General features: G+C 38.9%; 1 protein-coding gene across 1 annotated transcript in view; it reads right to left on the bottom strand.

Annotated features, from left to right (window-relative positions):
- Positions 1-13,925: 13,925 nt before the first annotated feature.
- LOC106091054 (probable cytochrome P450 28d1) overlaps positions 13,926-25,871 on the bottom strand; it is a 34,593-nt gene continuing 22,647 nt past the window's right edge. The window contains exons 2-8 of the mRNA XM_013257460.2: positions 17,255-17,393; positions 15,436-15,543; positions 15,260-15,364; positions 14,771-15,196; positions 14,589-14,706; positions 14,270-14,533; positions 13,926-14,216 (exon numbers count right to left, since the gene is read on the bottom strand). Coding sequence (XP_013112914.1) covers positions 14,050-14,216; positions 14,270-14,533; positions 14,589-14,706; positions 14,771-15,196; positions 15,260-15,364; positions 15,436-15,543; positions 17,255-17,393 — 1,327 coding nt within the window. The 3' untranslated portion in view covers positions 13,926-14,049. The remainder of the gene's footprint in view (positions 14,217-14,269; positions 14,534-14,588; positions 14,707-14,770; positions 15,197-15,259; positions 15,365-15,435; positions 15,544-17,254; positions 17,394-25,871) is intronic.

Raw genomic sequence — 25,871 nt, 5'->3', positions numbered from 1 at the left:
CTCGACTGGTGACTAATGTAATGATTGCTGTTGGCTTGCATTGCCAAAAATTTGAGCTTTTTTAAAAGCTTTGTATCGAGCTTATTATTATTTCCGCCAATTGTCTAAAAATTAAACTCAAGAAGTTAGAAACCGAATCTAAAATACCCTCCGCCATATATCGCATTATTCAAGACTTTTGAACCTTTTTTCCATAAGAAGTTAGGTGGGTGACAAAAACTGCTGTTTAAGCAAACATTGGCTAAAACAGCAGTTTTTGTCTGCCGAAAATGGGAAAGCAAACATAGGGCTGCTGTATTGGCAAACATTTCAGTCAGCTAAATCAACAAACAAAATCTGCTGTTTTAAGTACAAAATTCTGCTGAAAAAATTGTTATGCATTTTTTTATGTTTGTTACTTGTTTTGATTAATTTACGAATTATTTTTACAAATTTGTTATACCCTCCACCATAGGATGGGAGACTAATTTCATCATTCTGTTTGTAGCTCCCCGAAATATTCGTCTAAGACCCCATAAAGCACATATTTTCTTGATCGACATATCATTTTAAGTCGAACTAGCCATGTCCGTCCGTCTGTCTGTCGAGAGCACGCTAACTTTCGAAGGAGTAAAGCTAGCCTCTTGAAATTTTGCACAAATACTACTTATTAGTGTAGGTCCGTTGGGATTGTAAATGGGCCATATAGGTCCATTTTTTGATATAGCTGCCATAAAACCCGATCTTGGATCTTGGCTTCTTGAGCATCTCGAGAGCGCAATCCACATCCGTTTTTGTTGAAACTTTGCATGAGGTGTTTTGTTATGATTTCCAACTGGTAAATATGGTTCAAGTCGGTCCATGACCTGATATAGCTGCCATATAAACCGATTAGGAGTCTTGACTCCTAAGCCTCTAGAGGGAGTAACTGTTATTCGATTTGGCTGAAATTTTGTACAACGGCTTCTCCCATTCAACATACGTGTCAAATATGATCTGAATCGGTCTAAAGTTTGATACAGTTCCCCTATCAACCCATCTCCCAATTTTATTTCTTAATTGGCTGAAATTTTACACAATGACTATTCTATTATGGTCTCCAATATTAAATTCAAGTATGATCCGAATCGGACCATAACTTGATAAATCTTCAATTGCATAGCCATTCTTATCTTTTATCCTTTTTTTTGCCTTTTTAGGGAAAAGAACTCCACAAATTCGATCCATGGCAGTTCGGCCCGGCCGAACTTATCACGCTTTCACTTGTTGTTATTGCTCTACTAATGTGTGCATGACAGTCATGGCCTTTTGTAAATAAATTTAAAGAAAAACAAATAAAACCCTGCTAATTTCGGCCGGGTCGAATCCTAAGAACCCACCACCATGGATTCTGCTAAAAATTTATACAAAATAAATATAGTTGAAGAGCATAATTTTATTCTACATACCAAACTTTTGTCAAACCAGCAAAAATTAAAGCTTCTAGGAACCGAACAAGGATGATCGAGAGAACGGTTTACATGGGAGCTATATAAGATTATAAGTCGTAACAAAACACCGCATGCAAAATTTCAACCAAATCAGACAAAAATTGAGGCTTGTAATGGTTCAAGAACTCAAATCAGGTTATGAACCGATTCCAACCGTACTAGGCGCAGTTTTTGAAAGTCGTAACAGAATACTACGTGCAAAATTTCATCCAAATCAGACAAAAATTGCAGCTTGTAAGGGCTCAAGAAGTCAATTCGGAAGATCGGTATATATGGGAGCTATATCGTAATCTGAACCGATATGGCCCATTTGAAATCCCCAACGACCTACATCAATACTAAACAGCTAGCTTTACGCGTTCGACCCCTATCGTGATTTCGACATGGCTGGATCGACTCAGAACGTCGAGACGATCAAGAATATATATACTTCATGGGGTCTTAGACGAATATTTCGAGGAACGGAATGACTAGATTTGTATACCCCCATCCTATGGTAGTGGATATAAAAGTTATGGAAAGTATACATTCAGTGGTGATTATAAACATCCACTTAGACACACATTTACATCTGTATTTTTACTATACCCACCATAGGATAGGGGGTATATTCATTTAGTCATTCCGTTTGCGACATATCGAGATATCCATTTCCGACCCTACAAAGTATATATTTTTCTGATCGTCGTAAAATTCTAAGACGATTTAACGATGTCCGTGTGTCCGACAGTTTTGATCACGCTACAGTCTTTAAAAATTGAGATATTGAGTTAAAATTTTGCACAGACTATTATTTCTTCTATACGCAGGTTAAGTTCCTGAATGGGCCAAATCGGCCTATACTTGGATATATCAGCCACATAGACCAATCTGGCGATTTAGGGTCTTAAGCCCGTATAAACCGCATTTTTTGTCCGATTTCGCTGAAATTTGAAACAGCGAGTAACTTTTAGCCTTCCGTCATCACACCTAAATATGGTTCAGATTGTCTTTATTCAGATAAAGCTGCTGTATAGATCGATCTGCCGATTAAGCCCATAAAAGCTGTATTTATTACCCGATTTCACTGGAATTTGACACAGTGTCTTATATTAAGCCTGCCGTCATCCACCAGAATATGGTTAAGACCAGACTTAATATAAATATAGCTACCATATAAAGCGATCTTCCAATATAGAGTCTTAATCCCATAAAAAGCAGATTTGTTGCCCGATTTCGATGAAACTGTGACTTGTATAAGAGTTCTCGGGACCTGAATCAAATATGATGCAGACAAGCTCCCATTTGCATAATACGATGGATACTGTACTGGAGTTGCTATAAAAAAGATGGGTATTTTATCCATGGTATTGAGTATCCAAAGTTCTGCACGGCCGAACTTAGCACGATTTTACTTGTTTTAACTACTAATATTCAGGAGGCAATGCAAACTTTTTTCTCTGAGTGTAACATAAGTCATCGTGTGATATTTCACACAAAGCCACGTCGGAAAATCGGTTAAGAATGGAGCTGTATCTAAACATAAACCTATTTGGCTCTATACAATCTCTACTAGGGCCAGGGGCTAGTATTTCTCTTTCGAAAATTTTTTTTCGTTCTTCCGTGAGACACATTACCGTGCCAAGACTATATATACTAATTGGTCAAAGCAGAAAAATTAGATTAGTATAACCCCAAACTATAGTTGATAGTAAAACAGTACAGAAGGCATTAAATTCGGTGGAAATTATGAAACCCACTACAAAGAATTTCTCTTTAATCCAATAAAGTTATTGACGGAGGCCACCGTCTGGATAATTCGCCTTATAGAATTGTTAAAGTTACGATAGGTTAGGTTAGATTTAAGTGGCAGTGTGCCATCAGACTCACTTAAACGTTTTCGTCCATTGTGATACCACAGGCACAGAAGAAGGAAGATGCCTTCTAGTTCCTTCCATTGAACCATCCAGATCGCTTTAAAAAGCCCAATAACTTGCGAATGTCATCTAAATAAGACAGGTTCTCAAAGAAATGAGAACCTAAAGTGGAACTCCTTCTGGCTGCTAGTGCAGGACACACACACATATAGTTTCTTCTTCTTCGATGTCCTAACAGCTTCTGCAAAAGTCGATTCTGGGAACCTTCAGTCTGTCAGCATGTTTTCCAATTAGACAGTGACCTGTCATGACGGACACAATGACTGAAACGTCTGTTCTAGCCAATGACTGTAAAGCAGTAGACCTCTTCAAGTCTAGATTAGGCCACATAGTTTTGGAATGCTCACAGCCCCCTCTTTGTGACCATCTAGCATTCGTTGTTCTTCGGGCATGTTCCTGAAAACTTAGCTTATATGTCGCCAGTAGCATACCCACTGATTCCAGTATCCCTGGAATGTGTAGGGTAGTTCCAAGTCTCGCACAGGTGATTTTGAAATGTTCAGCCATCTCATTGAGAGATCTGCGACAGCCGAGGGCGGTTTTTGTGTTCAGAAATACGTACTCCAGGGATTTAATGGCTGCTTGACTGTGTGAGAAGATATTTATGCCAATCGTCGTAATGATATAATATCTTAACCATTCCACCACATCTCCGCTTGATACACACTGCAGTGGTCAGGTAACCTTTTCGATATTACCAGTTCTAGATCTTTAGAGTACACCCCATTGCCCACCCGGTCGTTTAGAAGTCTATGTAACTTTTATTACCAGGGATAATCCACACTGCCTGGAACATCGGACATTGTATCAAGGATAACAAGGTGTCCATATCTGCCACATGACCAATGAGAAAGATCCCTTAACCTCACGGCGGTGGTCGCTGCAATTAAGGTAGCCACAATGTCCAGAGGCATAAGTTGTAGCATTAAATTCAGTGCATCAGATGGTGTCGTCCTCAGTGCGGCCGTGATGCACGAACAACCCATCCTTTGGATCCGGCTAAGTATTGAGCAGTAGGTGGACTTTTCAAGCGCCGTCCACCAGACCACAACACCATGTATCATTATAAGTCTGACAACTGCAGTATATAACCAATACATAACTTTTGCCAATGGCTCTCTTGCAGGTGTTTAGGGCAAGAGTTGCCTTCTTGCCCTTTCCAAAATGTTTGATTTCATGTTCAATTTGCTGTCCAGCAAAACACCCAGGTATACTTTCAGTAAACGGAATGTTCTCTCCACCCAAGGAGACAGATTTCAACTTGTATCTCCTGCTGAAAAGAACTACTTCTGTCGTGCACGGATTTACGTCTAGACCACTTTCGGCAGCCCACTTCGCTGTTGCACGTAGAGCTTCCTGAAGTATATCTCTTAGAGTGCTGCGAAACTTTCACCTAACCGCAATTGTCACGTCATCAGCATTCGCGACCACTTTTACACATTATTCATCCAGATACTATAAGATTTTGTTAATGGCTATATTCCAAAGTAGAGGAGACACTACACCTTCTTGAGGTGTTCCCCTGCTGACCCAGCTGTTTAGATCCACAGATCCCAAGCCTGCCGTACTGCATCTTTTAGTAAGTTATTAATAAACTTTCTTACGGTAGAGTTGATGCCTAGAAACTCCAACTCCTTTATGATTGACGTCGGTTATACATTATTGAAAGCACCTTAAATGTCAAGAAATGCTACCATTGTATATTCTTTGACAGCGAGAGAACCCTCTATGTAGCCGACTAGGTCGTGAAGAGCTGTTTCAGTGGATTTGCTTTTACTATATATATGCATGCTGCTGCTGTGACAGATGATCTCCATGGATCTTTGCCCAAGTATATGTTTCTATCAACCTCTGAAGAGTCTTCTGCATAAAGGATGACATACAAATAGGACGAAAATCTTTCGCCTTCCTGTAGTAGGGTTACATCATCACGGCCTGGCGACTCAACGGAGTCGAAAATTCTAACCGTCCAAAGGCTTTTAGGCTCAGATACAACTTCCCTAATAGCGTCCGACGAATGCATGCCAGCGATAACCTCATCTAAAGCCACGTTGTCCGTTGGAGAATTTCGCGGTAAATGTGTATCAACGAGTAGTTCTAGTCTCACAAGACATTGTCCATACATTCCCCGACTTCTGAATATAACCCACCGTAAAAGGTCTCGAAGACAGAATCTTCCTTAGACTAGAGGCCTAGAAGTTTTACATGGCATAGTACCTCACAAATATTGCCAGCATTAGGAGGGGAAAACCACCGCTGAAAAATTTTTCTGATGGCTTCGCCAGGATTCGAACCCTGGCGTTCAGCGTCATAGGCGGACAAGCCTATGCGCTACGGTGGCCTCCCAGCTCAGCCTTATAGATGTCCCAATAGTGTGATGCTCTTGTGGCTTTTGCTCTGTTGAAGATTTTTTTGCAGTCCGTCCTTAGACAAACCAGCTCTAGGGTTCACCATGGCGGTCGCTGTTTGCCCCTTGGCTTGGGACTAGGACAAGCTGACACAAGCGAATCATTCAGGGCCTTCTTGATCCGCTTGACTATTATGTTTATATCCTCCGCAGTTCCCACTTCCTTTTCTGGTCTAGAAGGGACAGACGTGCAGAATTTGTGCCGAAATTTATCCCAATCCGCCTTTCTTCTGTTTAGCCGAGGGACCACTTTTTTCAAGGCTGAAACTAATGTAACGACGATCAGAGAAGCTGTGGTCATCCAACACATCCCAGTCGCATATTCTAGCGCTTATATCCTCCGATATAAAGGAAATATCTAGTACCTCCTGCCTGTTCCTGGTAATAAAGGTCGGACCTACCTATGTGTGCGGTGATGGCATGCAAAGCTGTTGTTGTGCTGTGCAGTCTTCGAAATCCGTGTTGATGCTCGGCGAATGGAAATTCTCCGACGAGGCTCGGGAGGAGTAATGTCCCAAGCGTCTTGTGGATAGATATCCACCGCCCAGAAGCCTTAAGCTAGATCTACATGATCTAGAGCGTGGGGTTCAGCGCTACAAGAGAGAACCTCTAGATCAAGCGGCATATCAAGCAGGTCTAAACAACATTTATGAAGACAGGTTGTAGATGCGGTAATTGGCTATCGGGTGAATGTAGTCCTTGGAGAACGACCGGCTCCCACTGCACCTGAAGAAATCGAAATCCCCCGGCAAACCAGAGTAGTTCTAGCTCAATTACGTTCCGGCAGATGCAGCCGCCTCAATTCCTACAGAGCTAGAATTGATGCCGACGTGCAAGATGTATGTCCCGATTGTAACCAGCGACCGCACGATACATGTCACCTGTTGAACTGCCCGGCTAGACCCACTCGACTCAGACTCAGATCCATGTGGACGCACCCCATCTTAGTCGCAGAGTTCCTGGGTCTTGACACTCAACAGAATCCAGAAGACTAAAGATAGAACACAATAAACTGCTACAACAACAACATTATATAACGGCCAGTGGCAAACCATTGCCCACTTCATGGAAATTGCCTCGAAATCCGTACTTGGATACGGGAAGCCTCCTCTAAGAAACCCACGGTACAACCAAGAGTGTCGTGATATTAGGAAGAAAATGGAGAAAGTTGGGAACCACAACTTTGAGATAGTCAGAAATCTTATCTACCTCGACACCGCCATAACCGAAACGAAAGCGAAGAATAATACTGAAAAACAGATGCTACTTTGGATTAAGTAAGGAGTTTAGCAACAAGAGCACCTTTCGACAGACGAAGATTACACTAACAAGACACTGATGCTACTCGTGTTGTTATATGGTTCTGAGGCATGGGTACTTGTAAAAGCAGACGAGACAGTGCTTGGAGTATTTGAGAGAAAGATTATTCGTAAAATATATGGACCAGTTTGCGTTAATGAAGAATATAAGTGTCGAATGAACCACGAGCTGTGTGATGACGATAGTAAAAACACAGCCGTTGACTGGGTCATGTTATTAGAATGGATGAAGAAGCTCCAGCAAAGAAGCCTTTTGAAGGCAAACACGGTGGTACACGCAAACCGGGGAGACCAAAAGACCGATGGAAAGATCAAGTTGTGGGAGACACCTCGAAACTTGGTGTCAGAGATTTTAGAATGAGCGCACAAGATCAAGGCGCTTGGAACGCTATTCTACGTTCGGCTAGTGGAACAAATGTTCTGTCATAGCCAATTAAAGTAAAGTAAGTAATCTATTTTATTCAGTAATAATTTGGAACCAAGTGTGGAAAAAACGTGTCATAATTGAACCAAATTTTATTTTAAACTAACTGTTGACCTAAAACTACGGCTTACAGAGTTCGAGAATAATAAAATTGTTAAGAGCTTTTTTTCACCCGTTAAAGCTTCATGGATCTGATAGAACAAATCGGAAAATTACACTAACAAGACACTGATGCTACTCGTGTTGTTATATGGTTCTGAGGCATGGGTACTTGTAAAAGCAGACGAGACAGTGCTTGGAGTATTTGAGAGAAAGATTATTCGTGAAATATATGGACCAGTTTGCGTTAATGGAGAATATAGGTGTCGAATGAACCACGATCTGTGTGACGACGATAGCATAGTAAAAACACAGCCGTTGGCTGGGTTATGTTGTTTGAATGGATGAAGAAGCTCCAGCAAAAAATTCTTTTGAAGACAAAGACGGTGGTATACGCAAAACGGGAAGACCAAAAGCCCGATGGAAAGATCAAATGGTGAGAGACACTTCGAAACTTGGTGTCAGAGATTTTAGAATGAGCGCAGAAGATCAAGGCACTTGGAACGCTATTCTACGTTCGGCTAGTGGAACAAATGTTCTGTCATAGCCAATTAAAGTAAAGTAAGTAATCTATTTTATTCAGTAATAATTTGGAACCAAGTGTGGAAAAAACGTGTCATAATTGAACCAAATTTTATTTTAAACTAACTGTTGACCTAAAACTACGGCTTATAGAGTTCGAGAATAATAAAATTGTTAAGAGCTTTTTTCACCCGTTAAAGCTTCATGGATCTGATAGACCAAATCGGAAAATTACTCGAAAAAAAAAATATCCGAAAACAGGTGATTTCAACTAATGAAGGCCTTAATTCTTCTTTATCATAAGAGTGAGCCTATACAGGGGAAATCAAAGGGAAATATCAAAACATTTTTACAAGTTAGGCAAGTGTGTGCTGTTTTCAACACATATTGACTGGCATGGTGAATTGCGATTTCTGATACGCCATATATCTTCATCAACACCATTGTCAAATTGGTTAAAGTGCTCTTCTGGCCCAACGACTATTGAGCACGGTGTAGAGTACGCTTTTGTATTGAAACAGGGCTCGTTTGGTTGCACTCTTTATTTTAATCTTTAAAATCATTTCTGCTCTTTTCAGATGATAAAAAGTTAACAAAAAATCTCAAAAATGTCATAAATATCATCTTATCTTTAAATTTTTCAAACATATAACTTTCAATTTGTCCCAATTCTCTACAATTTACTTATTTTGAACAAATTTGAATAACAGCAGACAAAATAACTATCATAACTATATTTATGATTTTAAACAAAAAATTATCGCCTAAAATTGCCAATTTTGTTATTTATATGTAGCAAATCCCTCAATTGAAGATCACAAAATTTGTAAAGATTTTTTCGAAAGTTTGAAATGTTTAATAACATTTCTCTGGCTATATTTTCACTTTAGGAGCATTAATCACTCGATCTTCTCAAAATTTTATACAATGTCCTCATCTATGGTTTCCATTATGTATACGGAATTTGTTCGAAATGGGTAAGATACAACTCCCATATACATGGAGCCATCTTTAAATCTGAACCTAATTCTATCAAATTCAAGTCCAAATCGGACGAACATATATGTGGGAGCTATATCCAACTCTGAACCGATTTCTATTAAGTTCACCAGTTCTCCAGAGAAACTGTCCTATTTCGTGAAAATCGGTGACCAAATGACGATTTTATTACAAAGGGTTAAAAATTAAAAAAATATTGACTTTGTTGTATTTTTTTTTTATTTTTTGAGAAACACGCATTTAAAATTAAGAAAATTCTGCAGAAAAAAACATTTAGGTGTTTTTAAATCTATTCATTTGTTTTAAAGTTATAGCTGTTCGAAAATTTTTCTTAAAAATTTTGTTTCTTTAGTATCTTCGGCTTGACGACCTCACTTACTTACTTTAATTGGCTATGACAGAATATTTGTTCCACTAGCCGAACGTAGAATAGCGTTCCAAGCGTCTTGATCTTTTGCGCAATCTCTGACACCAAGATTCGAAGACTCTCTCATCTCTTGATCTTTCCATCGGGCTTTTGGTCTTCCCGTTTTGCGTATACCACCGTCTTTGTCTTCAAGAGACTTCTTTGCTGGAGCTTCTTCATCCATTCGGGTAGTATCAGTGTCTTGTATGGTGTAATCTTCGTCTGTCGAGAGGTGACCTTGTTGCTTAACCCCTTACTTAATCCAAAGTAGCATCTGTTTTTCAGTATTATTCTTCGCTTTCGTTTCGGTTATGGCGGTGTCGAGGTAGATAAAGTTACTGACTATCTCAAAGTTGTGGTTCCCAACTTTCTCCATTTTCTTTATCTGCTCAGTTGTACAAGGCTTTTTGGGAGTTGAAACCATCCATTTCGTCTTATCTCCATTTACTGCCAGACCCATTTTCACTGACTCTCTTTCGATTATTTCAAAGGCTGCAGTTACTACTTCCGGTGATCGACCTATGATATCGATTTCGTCGGCATAGACGAATAGCATGTGTTCTCTTGTGATTAGTATGCCATATCTATTCACATCTGCATCTCGTATAATCTTCTCCAGCAGGATATTAAAGAGATCACACGATAGGCTGTCTTCTTGTCTGAAACCTCCTTTTGTAGTAAATGGTTCGGAGAGATTCTTTCCTATTCTTACTTAGGAACTCGTATCAGCAAGTGTCATCCTGCAGAGTCAGACATGGCTTGAAATACCTTTGAACGTAAAGGAGTATCGAAGGCGGCTTTGTAGTCAACAAAGAGATGGTAGGTGTTGATTTGTCATTCTCGGATCTCTTAGGTTTTAATCTTTCACACAGTACGCTCGAGAGTATCTTGTATGCGATGGGGAGGAGACTTATTCCTCTGTAGTTGCCACATTCCGTCTTGTCTCCTTTCTTGTGTGAGGAACATAGTATGCTAAGGTTCCAATCATCGGGTATGCGTTATTCTAGCCAGATTGCGCAGATAAACTGATGCATACGCCTTATCAGCATGTCGCCTCCGGTCTAAAATAGTTCAGCGGGTAACCCGTCGGCTCCTGCTGCCTTGTTGTTCTTTAGTCGGGTCACTGCTACTTGGACCTCATTCTGACTAGGAGGTAAACATTATATACCATCATCATTGATTGGTTCTGCGGTATCCTCTTCGCCGCCAACATCGGACACTAGCAGTTGGGTAAAATGTTCTTTCCATATCCTCAGCATGTTATCTGCAGGAGGATGTGCCTGCACCAAAGCAATCGGTTTGATGTTTAATTCTTTGGTAGAACTTCCGGACTTTATTTTGACTCCTGTACAACTAGATTCGCTCACACTCACGTCTTTCCACTTCCTTTTTCTGGGCAATAGTATGCCTCTGCGCCATTATATCATTGGAACAAGGAGTGCTTTCATCAAGCAGTTGGGTCAGTCGAGTGGAGTATGCCGCTGCCATTTGTTGTGTTTGCAGCTTTTCAATGTTCAGCTTCCGTGCAGTGTCAGATCGTACTTTCCTCGCCATGTTCAAACGGGTGCGAACCTTCGCTCTACGTATCGATCTAACACGCTGGATGAATGCATTCCATCTATCACAACATGATCAATTTGGTTTCTCGTGTTTTGTTATTCATATTCACTCTCTAGGCGCTCGTAGAAAATATCCTTGGTCTGCTCGTCTTTGTCTTCCGTCGGGGCATGGGCACAAATAAGGCTGATGTTGAAAAACTTGGCTTTTATGCGGATTTTGGTTTGCCTCTCATCCACCTCAGGAAAGCTGGAGACAAGGTATTTCAGTCACCGACTAATCACAAATCCACAGCCAAATTCATGCCTCGTGTTATGGTAGCTATAGTATAGTTCGTCACCGTTTGGTGTTGTAGTGACGCCATTCCCAGTCCATGGCACTTTCTGTAAGGCGGTAATATCTGCCTTGTACTTCTCTAATACATCCGCCAGCGCATATACTGCACCTTTCCTATAAAGAGTGCGGACATTCCAGGTGCAGATCCACAAATCATGGTCCTTATTTCGTTTGCGTGGGTTGTCAACGTTGGGGGGTCCGTTTTTACTATTCCCTGGTTTCTCATAGTAGTTTTCACAGTTTTCCGGGGGCGCGTTACTGGCCCAGCGCCCCAACCGCATGGGTTTTGTGGGATTGCATATGTATCCCTCGTTATGGCGAGTCGTTTGCTCCAAGATCCGACGCTCGCCTCCAGCAGTCGGAGCTCTAGATTCCAGCCCATGTGGTGTTCATAGTTATCCCGTATCGGCCGGGTTGACGACCTCACAGCTTATGCAAAAGTGTTTACTGGCAAAAGTCGCTACAGGCAACCTTGAGTCTGTCAGCAAGTTTTCTGATCAGACAGTTACCTGTCATGATGGACACAACTGCTGATATCTCGTGGCCCGGCACCCAAAACAGAAGAATTTTCAACTGTTCCGCCATTTCGTTGAGCGATCTGCGACAGTCGAGGGCGGTTTTTGGCTGTCTAAGAAGATATTTATGCCATTTGTCGTTATAGCATTATGTCTAAGCCATTCCCCCTGGTTGTCTAGTTGGGAACCATCCGTATAGAAATCTATGCAACTTCTATTACCAGGTATATTGTAGTTCCAATGGGTTCTATCAGGAATAGTGGTACAGTACTTTTTATCAAAAATCGGTTTAGGCAGTGTAGGACAACACAGTGTCCGTAGCCGGCGCATGACCAACGAAAAGGCCTCCTAGCCTCACAGCAGTGCTCGTAGCAATTTGTCTCCTCACAAACAATGTCCAGAGGCATTAGTTGTAGCATTAAATTCAGTGCATCAGATGGTGTCGTCCTCAATGCGCCTGTGGTGCACAAACAAGCCATCTTTGGATATGGCTGAGTATTGAACAGTAGGTGGATTTTTGACACGCTGTCGACCAGATTACAACCCCATATAGCATTACATGTCTGACAACGGCAAAATATACCCGGTGCATGACGCACGGTTCTCTCTCTCTGGCTCTCTTGAAGATATATAGGCCAAGAGTTGCCTTTCTTGCCTTTTCCAAAATCTTGGATTTAAGTTCAATTTCCAGTTCATCAAAACACCCAGGTATTTTGCCATATCATAAGACCAGAACAGGTGCCACAGTAAGTAACTTCTCCCGCTGAAAAGAACTACCTCTCCCTTGCACGGATTTACCTTAGACCACTTTCGGTAGCCCACTTCGCTGTCGCATATCTCTTAGAGTACTGGGAAACTTTTCCCTAACCGCAATAGCCACTTCATCAACATACGCGACCATTTTTACACCTTTTTCTTCCAGAGACAAAAATATATTGGTAATGGCTATATTTCAAAGTAGAGGAGACAGTATACCTCCTTGAGGTGTTCCTATGCTGACCCATCTTTTTAGATCTACAGATCCCAAACCTGCCCTATGCATCTTTTGGTAAGTAAGTAAGTTGATGCCTAGGAAGGAGTTCATGATTGTCGTCGGTTTTTATTATTACTGAAAGCACCTTCAATTTCATCGTAGAATATTCCTTGACAGTGAGAGAACCCTATATGTGGGTGACTAGCTCGTTAAGGGCTCTTTCAGAGGACTTGCTCTTACTAAACGCATGTTGCCGATAAAGGCAATCCCCAGCGATCTTTACGATCTTCATAAAAGATGACAGACTACGAACGAACATTTTTCGTATGGTTTTCCTGCTTTTGGAATGAAAATTACCTTTCTGTCCCTCTATCCCACAAGGTACAATATATCCCACAAGCAGAGTATATCTTCCTAAGCCAAGGAGCCAATCTATCAGACACAGCTTGTAATTCAACAGATGATACATCATCAGGGCCTGACGACTTAAAGAAGTCTAAATATTTTACCGGCTAAAGGATTTTCGAGTCAGACACAATTTCCCCAATTACCTCCGACGATAACCTCAACAGATGATACATCATCAGGGCCTGGCGAAAGAAGTCTAAACTTTTTTTCGGCTGAAGGATTTTCGAGTCAGACACAATTTTCCCAATTAACTCCGACGAATGCATACCAGTGACAACAACAGTAAATGTGTGTCAACGAGAAGTTCTAGTGTTTCCTCACTAGACATTGTCCATTCATTATCTGACTTCTGAATGTATCCCACCGTAATAGGTCCCGAGGATAGGATTCCTTTTTAAGGTGAAATATTTAAACGCAAAGAAACATGCTGTTTCCAATCTGAAGGGCAGGGAATTATGATGGAATTTATATAAAATACAATAAGTATGTAATCATTTACACTTTATATTGATTTATGATTCATGTTGTTAACTCAGTTAAATCGTAAAAATGTTTCAAGTAAAAAATCCAAGCAATAAAATTGCAATTGTTGAGCTTTTTATTTAAAAAAATATTAAAAGGGAGATTACATCAGTGATTGTGTATTTCATTGCCAAATTAGAATTAACCCCCATTATTTGCAATTGGGACCTTTCGCATTTAGTTCAATTTATCGAATTCCAACCAAACGCCACCATCAAGCCGTAACATAAAATAAGTCGGATCGTATTTGTTATCACTGCGCGTCCGCGGATTGATGCGGACCTTATAATGTCTTATAATTTCCGCAAGGGCCGCTTTGATTTGAGTTAAGGCGAAACGCATTCCTGAATGTGAATAAAATTTAAGAAAACGTTTCGTGTTGTTACCATTTACCAACCTAGGCAGATGCGTGGTCCATCGCCAAATCCCAAAAACACTCCACGATCTTTATAATTCTTAAGGCCTCCATTAAGGAAACGTTCAGGCTCAAAGCTATTTGGATTCTTATAATAGCGCTCATCCATCATAATGGCTTGAACGGGTATAATAATGGGTGTTCCAACAGCTACATTCAAAATTTTTCCATTTTTATTCTCCAAGTTTGTGGACACCGTACACATTTTGGTAAGAAAACCAGCGGGAGAAAATATTCGAAGGCTTTCTAAGAGAATGCAAAGAGAAATATTAGGAAGAGAGTACGAAAAAGTCAGAATTACCATGAACGCAGGCATCCAAATACGGCAACTCCCCTAAGGCGTCGAAGTCATTTGAGTTACCCAATTTTTCAACGATTTCCGTGCGTAACATCTCTTGACGACTGGAATCGCGTCCCAACTTAAAACAAATCAAGGGAGGATTTGTGAGCATTTCCTCCACATGTGTTGCGTGGCCAACTTACCAGGAGTAGACAATGGCTCAGAACCATAGAAGTTGTTTCAAATCCATCCAATAGAAATGTCATCGTATGGGCAGTCAATTCAGGTATTTGTAGGTTTTTCTTTTCCTGCAGATGCAGCATGTAATTCACAAAATCTACACGTTCTTCATTCAGACCCTGTTTTTTTTGTGCTCTTCTCATGGACAATGCGGTTTGTAACAACTCGAAAAAAAATGTCTCCACATTCTTCGGCACAAAACGCAGTTTCTTGATTTTGTGAATAGATGGAAATATACCTGCTAACACCATATAAATAATAATTATATACGATTGCTGAAAGAGTTTGTTGGTCATGGCCAAAATAATGCTTGGCTTATCTGTAAAGGTTTCCGCATTTAGGCCCAAAACACAATCAGTAACCACTTCACAAGTGAAACGTAAGCAAAGCTGCAATGGAATATAACTTCATTAAGATAGCCCCAAAATAAATCATTATTATTTTTCTCCTACATCTTTGCCATCGACTCCATCTTTGCCTCCCATCTTGGCTTGCTTTTCGATGTAATCAACCATGGTCTTGCAAACTCTGTTTGTAACCGGATAAACGGTCTTAATCTAGAGGCAAACCGAAAGAAACTCTTAATTAAATATTGTTTTTAAAATGTATTTGAAGTCCAAAGAGTTACTCTGTTTGTAGTTAGACCAGGAGTTACTTCAGCTCTTCGCTCTTTCCACTCCTCGCCAGTTAAAATAAATGGATTGCTGCCAAATATTTTATCTGAACTTACATCAACCTGAAAAGAAAGAAGAGAAAACGACGATACAAAAGTTAAACCGATGTACCTCAGGAATTCAGGCTTATATACTATATATAATAATAAGTGGTCTCCCACGAGTTTACTTTTCTTCGTTTTGATTTAGAATATTTATGATTTTTAACTACTTTAAATACCGCATTTGACCACATTCGCCAATATATTGATGTCGCCCCCAGGTAAGGTTAAGTTGAACAGAGGTTGCGGATATTGATCCGCCCTTTGCCACTATTGACAAACACCTAAGCTAGTAATCGGCTTATTGCGCGCTCTGAATACCAAAAAGTATCCTCGAAAAAGGAGACCTACGTTAGGAATTCCGTGCTACTTACAAACTTCATCATTGTTTTCCATACCACACACCGAACGTTCATGTCTGGTATTGTGTCCCCACCTAAGTATCGGTGTCTATTGGCCGCGAAAGCCGGGCAATGTCATAGGAAATGCTTCAACGTCTCATCATCTTCCCCGCATACCCTACACATGCTATTACTTGCCGAACCGATTTTGCATAAGTGAGCTCGTGGTCCTATGTGTCCTGTTATGGTACCGAAAGCTATACTAAACTCCTGCTTACTTCCCTTCAGCAATAGCCTCGTCTTCTCACAATTTGGATTTCCGCATAGCATTTTCGTAGTCCTACTGACCGTTTCGCTGTTCCACATTGTTAAAAGCGTGTTCCGATCCACGCCCTTAACTCGGACAGCGTCGACCGATAGGCTTCAGCTTAACCTCTGGCATTCACTGCGGATCTCCTTCTTATACTCCAAGACTGTTCGTGACCTAAAGTCCTGGTTGTTATTGCGCTGATGGCCAGTTTACTGTCCTTAAAGATGTTTACACTCGAAGTCCTCGCGTTAACACCACATCACCTCATACATTCCATGATCGTTCGGATCTCCGCATGAAGGACCGAATTTACGGTCCTGTATAAAGATATTTTGTGTTTAAGAAGAATTTCAGTTAAATTTTTACTTTGCAGGAAATTTGCTTTCAAACTTTGTCCCTCTAGATTTCATTGATATTTTGTGTATAAAGAATATTTTATTGAAATTTTGTTCTTTATATTAAATATTAGAATATTTATGGTTTTATTGGAAGTAATAGCAAATCCAACGAATAGCCCTAATTATTTGAGCTTCCAGAGGTATTTTACCCTCTGAAAATTTCGAAATCTAAATGATAAAAACAAATTTTAGATGTGCCGATTTTATGACGTTTTTCAAGAAAAATTTGTCGATTCTTTGTCCTCTAGCTTTGATCCATCTGTGTAGCATGATCTTCCAGATGGCAATACCAGTGTTCCGTCACAAACAAATAACCACCCACAAAATCATTTAAATCGGTTCAGAATCGCTTTAAAAAAAATAGTTATCATTAATAAGTTTGAGAGAAATCGTAATTTCATTCTGCATAAAAATTCAAAAATTAAGTTTTTTATAAATTACGATAAAATGCATGTTTTCAATAGCGCGCCACGCATACCAGAGCAAATATTTTAATCTTATTTTTTGGCTGGCTAAGATAAGGTGGGGATTAAAAATTTGATTTGTGGTCAGTGAAATCAAATCCGGAATCACCGTGCGTTTTCCGTGAACAAACAATATTTTTACCGAACAAACTTATTGCCGTTCTATTCGCAATAGTTTGTTTCTCCCTGCTGTTAAGTTTTACTTTCCCTTATACTTACATACTTCGATATATCGTTGTCGTGGAAATTTTTAAAATCCGTAATCAATACCCTTTTGATTATGTCAATATCAGTTAATAACAACTGAGGGGTGCCACCATTAAAAATGCCCACAAAGTTTTCCGAGTGTTTATATGATCTGAAAAAGAGTTCAACAACCATACTAGTATTATTTTTTAGTAATTAATAAGATATATCTGAGAGCGATCGAAATTCTTATATCTTATTTGCATTTAATTTCTTTGACCCGCATTAATGTTAACGCTGTTAATTTATTTCAAATAGTTGCAAGGTAAGGTTTAGAATTTCATGGGGTAGGGCCTATTTCGTATTCACATCACCTTCGATTACAACAAATCTAAAAGCCATAAATTTCCAAGATGTGATATGTCATTGGACATTAAGTTATGAATGCTTGAATCCGATAAGATTAAATAATTAAAAATATGCATACATATATTTATTTAGATAGAAATTTATAGTATTTTACAACTCTTGGGAATGACGTGTTATACTACAAGCAAGCATTGATTTGTAGAAATTCATTTTATTTATATATTTAAAAGTATTCAAAATTCCAATTGGTCACCTTAAGGTTAAAGCGATTTGCCTGAAATTTTGTACGATGCATTCTCTCATGACCATCAACATACGTGTTTATTATGGTCTGAATCGGACTATAACCCGATACAGCTACCATATAAATCGATCTCTATATTTTACTTCTTGAGCTAACAAAGGGCGCAATTCTTATTCGAATTGGCTGACATTTTACACAGGTCTCCAACATATAATATAATGGTGGTCCAAACCAGACCATATATTGATATCGCTCTAATAGCAGAGCAAATCTTTCCTTTTTTGCCTATGAAGAGATACCGGGAAAAGAACTCGACAAATGCGATCCATGGTGGAGGGTATATAAGATTCGGCCCGAACTTAGCACGCTTTTACTTGTTTTCACTAATCGTTTACTCATTCATATTTGAATACGGTCAACTTTTATTTTCTAAGTAAGTATAGTACAAATTTGTTGTAAGATCCTTGTAATGTCGTTTTTAGCGCACGTCGTTCAAATAAGTTTATAATAATCTTTCAGACTCGTTGCATGCCTAGCTTCAAGCATAAGGTGCGTGAGTTTATTTAAAACATTGTCTATGGCTTCGACTCTTCTTAAATCTTGAATAACGTTTTTTATTCTGTTGTAAATAAGTTCCTGAATTCCAATTGGTCACCTTAAGGTTAAAGCGGCTGGATCTATTTTTGTTGTTGCTCGTTTTATTGTACATAATACAGCGCGATGATCAGATGGTATCTCGTAGCCAAGTACTTCTAGTTTAATCCTTAAAGTTGCATTGCTGATAGGTTAGATAAGGTTATGTTGAAAAGTGGGTGCAGATATTAATCCGCCCATGCCACTATGGACATTCACCTAAGCCAGTAATCGGCTTGTTGTGCGCTCTAGATACAAAAAAGAAACAAGTAACCTCGAAAAGGAAAATTTAAGTAAGGTATTTCGTTCAACTTACATTCCTTCCTTAATTGTTTACTATGCCATTTCCCAAAGTTGGTTCATGTCTGGTATCGTGTTCCCATCTAAGTGCCGATATCTATTAGACGCGAAAGTCGGGCAATGACAATGGAAATGCTCCAACGTATCATCATCTTCGCCGCATGCCCTACACATGCCGTACCGATTTTACATAAGTGAGCTCGTAAGCCTATGTGTCCCGTCAGCATACCAATAGCTATACTGACCTCTATCTTACTTCCTTTCAGAAATTGCCTCGTCTTCCCATAGGATTTTCGTCGTCCTACTGATCGTTTCGCTGTTCCACAGTGTTGCATGCGCATTCATCGCCCACTCCCTTAACTCGGACTGAATCGACCCGAGAGGCTTTGGGTTAATTAAGTTTATTGACGGCAGTCCTCTGCCCTTCACCGCCAAATCGTCAGCCCTTTCTTTCCCCCATACTCCGCTATGGCCCAGCTGTCCGGATTTTGCCATCCTCAGAGAAGGCTTTAATCTCCTTCTTACACTGCAAGACTGTTCATGACCTTAGAGTACTGCTTGTTATTGGCCTTATGGCAATTTTACTGTCCGTTAAGATGTTCACAATCGACGTCCTCGCGTTAGTACCACACCACCTCACGCATTCTGTGATCGCCCGGATCTCCGCCCAGTGCCCTAGTGGGCGTGGTCCTCATCGCTCCGCCTATGCTAAAATAACATGTTCTCTGAACCTGTGGTATGGTCCTTATGTTGCACTTCTTCGCCATAGCAGTCCACCAAACTACTGAGGCGTAAGTAAGTAATGGTCTAATCACGCTCCTGTAGAGCCAGTGGACTATCATAGGATTCAGGCCCCATTTCCTGTCGAAGATCACACCTTAGTATTCGACCTTGTTAAATATCGAAATCGCCTTATTGAGGAAAAGTAGTGCGTTAAATTGCCCTATCTCCGTCTTCCTCGTGAACAGGCATTTGTCAGTCTTCTCTGGGTTAACATTGAGACCTCTTGGTGTAGCCCAGTCGTATGCCATATGCAAGACCCTTTCGGCCCTTCTGCATAGCTCGTTTTGATCCTTACTCCTTATAAGTATTTTAACATCTTCTGCGTAGCAGACGGGTTCAAATCCCTCCTCAGTCAGCATCCGTAATAGGTCATTTATGGTGGTCACCCATAGGAGTGGCGATAAAATGCCCCCTGTGGCGTTCCCTGTGCCACTTTCTACCTTATATTTATGCCATGAGACACACAATTTATACACCTGTTCCTTAGCATACCACCAGTGTGTACGTTTTGGCATCGAAGGATTCTTCTATTTTACGCACAACATCGTGCAGGTCAGTCTCCACCGACCTTCCCTTGTAATAGGCATGCTCTTTATCATGTCATACTCTTTATCATGGTGTCCACAATACGTTCCATGGTTTCGAGTAGAAAGGACGTAAGGCTTATGGGTCTGTAGGCCTTTGGTCTGGCATAACTTGCCTTGCCGGGCTTCGGTATAAACACCACCCTTGCCTTCTGCCAGGCTTTCGGAGTATATGAAAGTCCTAGGCACGCTGTGAAAATTTTGGCCAAACGAGGCGCCAGATAGGCTGCCTCTGTAGTAACGCCGGAAATATTCTATCAGGTCTGTGTGACTTAAATGGTTTGAAGCTCCTAACCATTAATTTCCCACTTATAAACCTTCGATCAACGTCATTATTCCACGATTCCGGTGTCTCCGTGAGTCCCGTCGTATCCAGTGGAAAATGGGTTTTTATCAAAAGCCTCAACATGTCCTCCGTTGTCTCTCCTCTCACTTCCATATCGTCCACTAAAGTTTCAGTTTGGACATGGGTTTTTGAGAGAAACTTTTTTACCTTGGCGGCGTCATTAACGCTATCGACCTGTTCGCAGAAAAGCTTCCAGGAGGCACATTTTTCCGCTCTGGTAATCTTATTGTATTCCTTGAGCCGTGTGTAATACACATCCCAATAAACTTGCGCTTTTTTATTAAATTAAATTAAAATAATTAAAAAAAATATATTAAATTTAAGGGTAACAAATATTTTTCCTATTTTTAATCTGAATCTTTAATTTACTCAATTATTTCCGTAACATTCAGATAAACCATTTATATTAGGTTTAAAATTAGCAAGCAAAATTATACAAAAAAATGAATTATTTTTTACTTTAAGCAAATTCAAAAATCGCGGCAAAAAACTAGATCGGTTGTGAAACAATCTTTATGCAAAACTTTCATTATGTATAAAAACGATATGTCTCTGTGTGAGTGTATATTTCTACTTCGAATTGTACCTCTATTACATTAAATCCGCTGTGAGTACATTGACCTTTCTTGTCTTACTTCTTTTCTACACACACAAACAATCACAACTCACTCAGTTGCACAAAACCAAAAATAAATTTAACCGCGAATTATCTCAAATAAATTGCACCGAACTCTCAATAAAAATGATATCAAATGTATATGCATGCTTGGTTAGATATGTCAATGATATGAAGGCACAAAACGTTTGTTCATAAAAAGATCAACATTACAAACGTATCAAAGTAATTTCAATCAAAGCAGCGCCTCTCAAACCCAAAAACAAATTTAGAGAGAGCTATGTTAACAGTGGATTAACAATTTTAATTTATTTATTTCTTTGACAGTGACATATCCACCAACGCAAAGTCAAATATGTATATGCAGGATATTTAAATGAGCACACACAAACAGATCTATAAAAATTATGAGGAATGATTTTGACATATTTAAATTAAATTGAAAGAAAAATATTTAATTTGACAAAAATTCACTGAGAGAGGTAATTTTTCACTCAGAACATTAAATCTGTTTGGCTTTGTTCAGTATTAATATAACAGTTCGGCAATTACTTGGTTTTTGTTGAAGCGCCCACGTTAAAAGACCTTTTGAGGGGGTGAGGGTTTATAAAAATTACCAGCAGACTCCAGCCAATTGCAAGTTTTTAATTAACACAACATATCAATTTTTTAAAATATTGTCCTTAAAATCTGATAAAATTTTTAAACGGAACTTTTTTCAGATTCACAATTTGGATTATTTTCAACAAATTATTCATTCCTGCTGATTTTTATCAAAAAACTTTGTTTTACTTCCGATTGGTTTCTTTGTCTCTGCCTTACAAATTAACAAAATTAAAACTTTAACCCACTTTAGGCAATTTCTATGGGTAAAAATAAAATAAAATTAGCACGAAAAAAAATTCTTCTTCAATTTCGAGATAATATTTGATGCAAAATGCACTCGTTTCGATAAGCAAAACTGGTACCAGAATCCACTGATTTGACGGATTGGATTTGTAGAGATCCTTTCGGGCTAGCCAAATCTGGTCACTAGAGCAAACATGTGTATGGGCAGCAGAGAAAAGGGGGAATCTTTCCTTTAAAATCCTTTAAAAAAAAAAACAAAGATATCTGTAAACAACAATATTTAAGTCCTTTTTATAACGCTATTTCACTTTAGAAAATCACAAAGTCCTTCACGGCACAAATCAAAACTTTCAGATGCAAGGTTGAAGCAAAATGTACCTCAACTCGGTCTGCTTCCTCTTTTTGTAGCCTCAGCCTAAACAAATTGCTGAATTACAACTACCAATTAATGCTTTCCGAAATCAAAAATGTCTCCTTTGGCTTTTTAGATTTTCTTTTACATATGGATTCCCATACATGCACAAATTAGTTATTATTGTATTTGTGGCATATAAATTACAATAATATCTAATTTGTGCATATATGGGAATTCAAATGTAAAAGAAAAGCTAAAAAGAACATAGAAAAGTAGTTATCATTCACCACTATGGCTACGGGGAAATTATGGCAACTTTTACAATATGGAGTAAAATGCTCTAAGACCTTGATTTGGTTATACGCATATGTGTGGATGTTAACAAACTCAAACTATTTTCACCTTATCCAACAATGACAAAAAAACGAAAAAAAATTAAACAAAATGAGCTCACTACAGCCTATATGTGATCAAATGTTAAAAAAAAAAACCTGAATGAAACAAAACAAAAAAAAGTCAAAAAACATCGCTGGTGGGATTCGAACTCACGTTGGTAGGTTGTGACACCTCCTTAAGACTATCGACCATGTAGCAGCTTGTGGTAATAACAGATGAACTTTGAATTACCAGCAATGACCAATGTACGCGGCTCCAACTGTAACAGTGCTACATGGAAGAAAAACAACTTAGGCAAAGATCCGAACATGTTCCAACGACAAAACAACAAAAACCAAAACATTACCACATTTATTGGCTTAGCAGGCTTACTTACTTCGGGGGTGTAATAAAAAAACCAGTATTGTCCAACCATTTAAAGCAGACGGGCCGTTCAATAAATAATATTAGTATTGGATACATCGACATGCGCCGCTGCAACCTTCGATAGAATGTCAGACAGGAAATGTAGATTTGAACTGTTATTTGCTCGGAAGTACTATACCAAATGGAGAAGGTTGGAACAGCTGAAAGATATATTCACAAACCATTTTACCTGTCACAGAGGCCACCGTAGCCCAGATGTTAACATGACCGCCTATGATGCTAAACGCCTGGGTACGACTTGGCGAGAACATCAGAAATAATTGTGAAACTTTTCCCCATCGATGTGTCGCACAGCGGCACTCTATTCGGACTCGGCTATTAAAAGTAGGTACCATATCATTGAGCTTAAAACTTAAATCGGAAAGCTCTCATTGATATGTGAGAAGATTGCCTATCTTCCTTAATGGAATGCTTAAGAGCAAGTTTGCATTTGCATACCCGATCACTATATTGTGTATTAAGTGTCCAGTGGGAAAATGGCGAATGTAATACATTTGGAATACATAATATAATTCGTAATAGGATTGACATTTTATAAGATATCTCAAAGAATAACGGATGTAATTCCATTTGACAAAAGTTGCACTTGATTACCGAGTATAATGTCATATCAAATGAAGTTGGCATATTATGTTTTTGTTAGTTACGATTTTTTACATTGGGAATTCTGTTATCCGCTGTTGTCTTCATGTTGCGTCAAAAAATATACATGATTAAGTTTGCCTTGCTTTGTGTAGAATGAAATACGTTTCTTAGTAAAACAACAATAAAATTTGCTTTATTCATATAAAACTTTTTTATTGGAACATGATGTAAATCAGACAATTTTTATCTTTTTCCTTCGCTACTAATAGACGTGTCTTTAACCTGATTTCGCTGAATTTTTAGCAGTGATTTGTATTAGAGACCTCACATCTATGACAATTACATTCTTAATCGAACCATATTTGGATATAATTGCCAGGTAGAAGTGTGGGTATTTAAGAGTGAAGTACGAACTGGATACAACAATTCGATCTTATGTGTCGGAGGTCCCGCCCCACCCCAAAAACCGTCCAAAAAAGAATATACTTACCTGGTACTATGTTCGTTTTTCACCGTTGAAATTCCATGTTTTTCGCGATTACTTTTTTGAACAATGATAAAATAAGAATTTTCTTAAAATTTTTGCCACAAGTAATGTGAGAATATATGAAATCAGCTTGTTTTTTTGCTTTAAATTCTATTATCAAAAAGAGGGCGAGGATCATTAAATTTTAAAATTTTTGTTTGTTTCTCTTTCAAGACGAACTCAATGATCGAAGATTTTCCTTGCAAATGGAAAAGGAAAGCCAGAGATCGCTTCACACACCAACCACTATGGGACCCTTTTCGGAATTTGGTTTCGAATTTCTTATCAGCCATATTAGGTGTGAAGGTTTCAGAGCCCGTACGTTGGCATGATGTACTTATACTGAATTTATTGCGAAAATATGTTCAACGTATGCCTTGTTTACCAACCACTTGCCGAATTTTGACTATCGAATTTCTATGTCAACAATTATTAAAGCAATTCACACCTTGTTTGAAAAGTCTTTTATAAGTCAATATCATACTTAATTATTCAAATTTAGATCTATATTTTTTCTGTGCACTGACATAGTAAATGCTCCAACGTTGCTAGATATACTTAGATCTGACCACACGAACTTTTTTTACTCGAGTATATCTGTTTCTACAATAAGAGAGCTAAAATGAGTCTAATATATGTACACATATGTATACCACTGCAATGCAAAAACAGAATTTTTGGTTCTCATTTTGTACATCCCTGATGTAGAAAATACGTGGATAAGGCTGATACTATATTCGTTTTTCACACTATTTTTCGCCGATTTCGTAATTACTTTTTTTAGATAATAGATTTTGAAGTGAAAAATCTTTGTGATGTCAATCAGTAGGACATTCCCCAACAACTTATGTAAAAACTTTTTTTAAAATAATTATTATGTTATCATTGAGATTTTTGTAGTGTTTCAAAAATAATCGCAAAAACGTGCGTTTTCAACTGTGAAAAACGAATTTCGCCAATAGACGAGAATAAATTTGTCTCAAAAACGAAGATGTATTAACCATTGCATAAAATTCAATAATTTTGAAATAAAATGAATTTATGATGTGAATTGGAGGTCTGCAAACAAAACAAGTAAAAACGTGCTAAGTTCGGCCGGGCCGAATCTTATATACCCTCCACAATGGATCGCATATGTCGAGTTCTTTTCCCGGCATCTCTTCTTAGACAAAAAAAGGATATAAGAAAAGATTTGCTCTGCTATTAGAGCGATATCAAGATATGGTCCGGTTTGGACCACAAATCAATTATATGTTGGAGACCTGTGTAAAATGTCAGCCAATTCGAATAAGAATTGCGCCCTTTGTGGGCTCAAGAAGTAAAATAGAGAGATCGATTTATATGGGAGCTATATCAGGCTATAAACAGATTCAGACCATAATAAACACGTATGTTAATGGTCATGAGAGAATCCGTCGTACAAAATTTCAGGCAAATCGGATAATAATTGCGACCTCTAGAGGCTCAAGAAGTCAAGATCCCAGATCGGTTTATATGGCAGCTATATCAGGTTATGAACCGATTTGAACCATATTTGGCACAGTTGTTGGATATCATAACAAAATAGTACGTGCCAAAATTCATTCAAATTGGATAAGAATTGCGCCCTCTAGAGGCTCAAGAAGTCAAGACCCAAGA

This window comes from Stomoxys calcitrans, chromosome 4, assembly GCF_963082655.1.
Source record: "Stomoxys calcitrans chromosome 4, idStoCalc2.1, whole genome shotgun sequence".
NCBI lineage: Eukaryota > Metazoa > Arthropoda > Insecta > Diptera > Muscidae > Stomoxys > Stomoxys calcitrans.
Note: the sequence above shows the minus strand (reverse complement) of the source record. Positions and strands in the feature narration are given on the sequence as shown.